At 46.2% G+C, this 6,000-nt stretch overlaps 1 protein-coding gene across 2 annotated transcripts in view; it reads right to left on the reverse strand.

Moving 5' to 3' along the window:
- Positions 1-6,000, reverse strand: part of rhbdl3 (rhomboid, veinlet-like 3 (Drosophila)) — a 51,991-nt gene extending 45,991 nt beyond the window's left edge. For both annotated transcript variants that reach the window (XM_062387179.1, XM_062387178.1), the window contains exons 1-2: positions 5,757-6,000; positions 4,991-5,561 (exon numbers count right to left, since the gene is read on the reverse strand). In XM_062387179.1, the coding sequence (XP_062243163.1) occupies positions 4,991-5,131 (141 nt within the window). In that variant the 5' untranslated portion in view covers positions 5,132-5,561; positions 5,757-6,000. The remainder of the gene's footprint in view (positions 1-4,990; positions 5,562-5,756) is intronic.

A 6,000-nucleotide genomic window follows, 5' to 3' on the forward strand; every position in this document is an offset into this window, starting at 1 on the left:
ATTTCCTGGAGTTTAACTTTTCACATATGAGGAGTGCATGTTTCCAAGTCGTCGTGTACCACGGTGTCGTCTACAAGTAAGTTACCTCTTGCTAATCCTGAGGTATTTGTGTTATTTGTACTTTTTCCAGTTTTGCGTCCATTGCGTGGTAGAAATGTCATCAACGCGTTCACTCACCCGCTGGGAATTTCCACATATTCCTGCTATATTCTCACTTTTAGGACATTTCATCTGGGGGGCTGGCAAGAAAAGTAAACTGGAGCAACTGACTGGGACATTCACACTCTCACATACAGCTTCTCTAGTTTGCAGGAAGGTGTCCAGACTTTCGGTGCACGTATAAAAGCAGCTTAATTTAACTTCTCGTCATTGTTATGTGAAGAAATCCAACCGAAGTGCCTTTGCCTGTGGAGAACAACACTGATGCAGTTCATTTCAGGCTGTGACGTAAACAAGTTTAATACGGTTTTAATCATTTAAATCCTGAGCGTAAAGTATGGCCCATATTCTAATCCCCAGAAGTCCTCCAAAAAACATGAAGAGGCATTTTACTGTGTGATAATCAGTCAGTTCAACATAGAGACTCAAAAGACACTATCTCTTCTATTGGATGAAACTGTGTAATGCATTGTGTGTGTGTGTGTGTGTGTGTGTCTGTTTCTAAAGAACAAATGGAGCTGGGACACTTTGATTATGAGAGGGAGCTGTTATCTTCCTCACAGCATCTCCTCTGCTTCATCAGACATCTTTACCGTCTGAGTTCAGGCTTCATGTTTGTTTCAGCCGATCGGAGGCACGTATCAAAGCGTTCTGAGGATCGCTCTCTTACTTCCTGCGCGCTGGGAACGAAAGCACTTATAAAGCAACAAAATCCTCTCCCGGGGACAGCGGAGAGGAGGAGGTGGAGGAGGAGGCGAACAGAGCGACGCAGCACTTTGATTCCAACAGTGTGGAACCCGGACACTGATAGCTGTACGTTCCGAGCTCACATGGGAGCCTGTAAAAGTGATGTGACGAGGAAGGTTTTGTTCAGAGCCCAAGTTGGTTTGATGAAACAGAGGGAAAGCCATACTCCCAAAAGAGAAAGATGAATGACAGAAGAGGATCCTGTCTTCTCTCTCTCTGCTGTGTAAACATCTCTGATGGTATGGACAGAATACTAGGTGCTCTGAATTTGACATGGCAGAGATGCCAGAAGTGATTACTACAAGAGGAGAGTCATTCTCTTCATATATGAACATCTTGTGTAGCCAGTGTTACTCTCACTACAATATTCTCATCAAAAGAAGAACGTACAGCCACTGGCTAGAAGGTCAAGTGTGATCTGTAGGAAAATTTGAAGGCTAAAGAATAAGGTCATGTATTTCTGGGGGAAAAAAACCTGGCACAACGAATTAAATCCAAACTTTTCAAATAAATGAGCAGCACGATAAGAACTAAAATAACAGAAATCTTATTTGAGAAAAAATGTATTTCACGTTTACTACGACCTTTCAGTTTGGTCCATGTTTCATCCACTAATATGGAGAAGGTGGGGCTTGTGACCTTTAATGCAGCCAGCCACCATGTGGTGACCAGGATGCTTTCGGCTTTGGGGACCTGTCATGTCATCCAACTTTATGTACAGTCTATGGTTAGTACAAAGTTTGACCCAACCACTGCATAACAACATAAGTCCCCCCCCCACATTGGTTTGGGCATGTCACTTTAATGTTTAGCCAGCAGGCAGGCCGACCTCCCCATGAGAGTGGGCTGCATGCAAGTGCAGAGACTGGTCTCACTGGCCAATGACAGAACTCAACTCTCTCCGACCCCATCTCCACCCCCTTGTGATGTTGGCATGCTGGACTTACATACGTAGATTCACTTTATAGTGTTTGTCTTTGTGTTGCAGGCAAATAAAAGTCTGGACCTTGCTCTTTGTTTTCATGCAACATTTATCTTCTCTGCCTCCTGCAGCCGGTCTGGTTCAAAACCCATCTTCTCCTGGTTTTCTGTGCCCCATCATTTCTCTTCTTTAGTTGCTTCACAGAAGCTGGGGGTCTCCGGGGTCAGACCACTGACAAATGGACCAACTCATTGTGAGGACGAAAGAGAGAAGGAGAATAAAAGAGTGAAAGAACATTTGTTACTGCCAGACTGAGCAGCGACCTCACCATTTGGACAACCCACGTATGTTTTTGTCGACCGGCGTCCACTTGAGTAAAACTCAAAGCAGCGCCTTGCGCATAAAGACAACGGATTGAGAGGCCCACTTAATGCCTGTCCATAGAATATACACCATTAATAATACAAACACTCACACCACACCCCAGCTATCATTTCCCATAATCCCATGGGACCTCAGTCTCCCTCTGAAAGAGTGCGCCTGACACGAGCCTCTGACTCAACCCTTCACATCGCAGCTAACCCCTGTATTCACACAAGCACACACACACACACTCACACACACACCCACACACACACACACACACACACACACACACACACACACACATCCCTCCCAGGAGAAATTTGGGGGCCCCAGGGTAGGCAGGTGCTGTAATAGCCCCACCGAGTAGTGGCTGTGCGTGTGTAAGTGCATGCGCGTGTGCGTATTTGATAGGGAGTCCGTTTACCGTCTGTCAGTCCAACCGTCTGTTTGCATGAATAGCCGGTCTGTGTTTTTTCCTCTCCTGGGGTTTCTGGCTCTATCTTTACATTGCGTGCGTGTGTGTGTGTGTGTCTCATAAGATCAGTCTGACAGATCAATGCATCCAGGATTTTGTATCACCCTAATAGCATTACGGGGGTCAGTGTCAGCGGGTGACACACCCACAGCATCCACAGTGTGATCCCACTCCTCCGCTCTCGCCTCTACAGGGGTTTGGTTGGACAAAGGCGTGGCCCAGTTACGTGTTATGGCGTGAATGTTACCCAGCAGGCAAAGGATTTAAAGCTGCACTCGGCAAGATTTTGATCTAAAAATACATTTGTCTAATCAGCCTAAATCACAAACTGGGGCTGAAAGGAGAGAAGCCTGGGCCATCTCCACCAGCTGAGACCCTGAATATTCACCTCATTAAGCCAAATGAAATTCTGGTATATATTTACCCAGAGAAAGAAACCAATCAATAAGTGATGTACAAACTATGAAAAGCAATGAGGGATCTCTTAAAAAACAAATGTTTTCACCAGTGTAAGATATTTGGGGATAATCTGAGGAGTAAAGAGAAGGTCTGAAGAGAAGGAATGAGGTTTGTGAAGCCAACCATCATGTTAAATCATTTCTGGGTACTGAAGGCAACATGTTTCTAACATGTGTGCAGATTTGCCTCGTGCAGATTTAAGTCTCTTTCGGGAATAAAGCCAGTAACCACCATGATTACAAGGTCATGGTCGTGACACATGGGCGAAATGTAGAATTTAAAAAATAATTTATCTGCAAAGCACTTTTTCCACAATAGAAAAGAAGAACTTTATCCTGCTGATGGTGCAACATTGCATCCGAGTTCTTCCAAGTAACCTCCCAATGTTTCATGACCTTTAAGCTGCAGTGCTTCATCTGTTAAACACATCTGAGCTGATAACAGAGATACAGTCCGTGGCCACGTGCAGATGGGAAGCTTTTTCAACACAACACTGCTCCACAATGAGTGAAACATGCAAATGGCAATTAGAGATTCAAGCCACTTTCGGTTGCAGCACATACATACCTTGTCAAATAGAGACTTCCATTGCTGAGACAAGGGGAAAGGAGAGAAAAAAGAGCAAGCAGAGGAGTGAGTGAGAGGGAAAGATAGAAAAAGAAACTCAGAAACAGGTGCTAAAGCAGAGAGGAGCACCTGTTTGGAAATGATGAATCTCGGCCAAATAGATTTTTCTCTCTGTGTGCATTCGCCTTAATTACAGTCCTGCAGTGGTTTGCTGTTTTTATCTGATCATCGTGGTCAATGAGCCGCAGCAAAAGATAATAAGGGCCTCAAAGTGTGGACCATTATGTGTGAGGAGGCAACCGGAAAGTCTGAGGTGGCTAATGGAGGGAGACTGGCAGGCTTGCGCATGTGTGTCATCTCCCTTTGAAAAAAGGAAATCCCTCAGGTATCGATGTAAAACTGCAGTTATGAGTTAAGCTATTACGATGAACAACCTCAAATTAATTTAGGCTCGTGTTCATATGACATCCTGCCTCGTTAAATCATTACATTACATGTCATTTAGCTGACGCTTTTATCCAAAGCGACTTACATTTTTTAGAACACTCATCATTTTATGAGGGGCCATCTAGGGGTTCAGTATCTTGCCAAGGACACTTAGGCATGCAGATGGGATAGAGTGGGATTCGAACCAGCAACCTTCTTGTTGCAGAGCACCCGCTCTATCCCCTAGGCCACGCTCTCCCCACAAATCAAACACACACACAGACACACACACACACACACACACACACACACTATTTTACATTAGAAACAGCTTATTTTAGCCTTAGTTGTTACAACAGACCAAAAATAATAGTTTTATTTCAATAATGTACATTTGGCAATAAAAAGTTGTTCCGCACATTCCTTTTGGACAGCAGAGGCTGAAAGTTTGGGAAACCCTGATGAAAATGTTTTATGTTTTAGGGTGAAAACATATTTTAAGGTTAGGGTTAGAGTCAATGTTAGTTTTAAAGTAACTAGGTTAGAACAAGTCTCCATGGCACAGACTCTTGGTCCAACATTTTTGTGGTCCAGGTATTTCCCATGTTGTGGGGACCTAAATCTGTTTACTCAGTCACATTATGGGGATGTGTCCTTATGCGGACAAATAGCAACTTAACTGTTTCATTACATTGTAAGGTGATGTTTTAGGTTAATGTTAGGATTAGGGTTAATGATCGTAAAGGTTATAGTAATTCTCAAGGAAATCAAAGTTAGTCGATGTAATGTCCTCTGAAGTCATGGAGTACGTGCGTGTGTGTATGAGCGCGTGCATGTGTGTGTGTGTATGTGTGTGCGTTTACACTTACGTCCTCTGGAGCCACTGGAAGGACGTCGGTACTTTCCAAAACCTCGATCTCCTCACCCTCCGCGTTGGCCGCCACCGCCGGGGAGCAGTTCACCGCCGCCTCCCGGGGGCCGGCCGTCATCCTCGGGCTGCTCGTCTCCATACACTCCCTCCGAGAGCAGCAGACACTCAGTCCTCAGGAACGACTCCACATTACAGTAGTTTATAATCCCATAAGTCTATCTCCCAAAGATATGCTTTCAGCAACGTCAGGAGGTAAACCAGCCGAGCACCATTACGCATCCAAGTTGGAATTTGGCACAGTCAAATGAGTGCAGGGGGAATCTCAGACACAGCTAAATAGAAAAAAGGTGAGTATTCCCATGGACTTCCACAGACAGGGCAAAGTTTCCACCTAAACCTTCAACCTCAGAGTAAAAGTTGATGTAGTTCTGGAGCATGAAGCCTTCCCTCAGCGGGGACTGAGGTCTGCGGAGGAGCCTGGACACACACTGTGGTCCAAGTGCGAGGAGCCGGGGCGCACGGTGGCGGAGCGCTCAGAGAGATGCGACGGTGGCTGAGCGCAGATCCATCTGAAAGAAATAATGACATCATCAAACACTGGCACCAACGTGGAACGCAGGACCGGGATGACGCACGGGTCTCACACGGCTCCTCCGTCCTAGGGGAAAGTCCGCTTCAAACAACACACATGGCGGAGTCCCCCCCCCCCATAAAAAACAACAACTCTCAGCAAGTGGCCAGTTTTTCTTGGTGCGTCATGGTACCTGGCACGCTTCTGCAGGCGGCGCAGCGCGGGGACACACGTCTGCTCCTCTCCGCCGAGTGCAGGCACAGAGTCTCCAGAAGCCGGGGGTAAGGAGGGAGGGAGGTACACACCGACCGCCTCCTCCTCCTCCTGCACTGGGGATGGTTGGTTCAGCTCCAGGAGACGCAGCCGGGACTCGGTTTGGCTGCTGCACGTCGAACGCGTATGGAAGAGATGGAGGGAGAGCGAGTGGATGGATGGAT

This window comes from Platichthys flesus, chromosome 5 (genome assembly GCF_949316205.1).
Source record: "Platichthys flesus chromosome 5, fPlaFle2.1, whole genome shotgun sequence".
Classification (NCBI taxonomy): Eukaryota; Metazoa; Chordata; class Actinopteri; order Pleuronectiformes; family Pleuronectidae; genus Platichthys; species Platichthys flesus.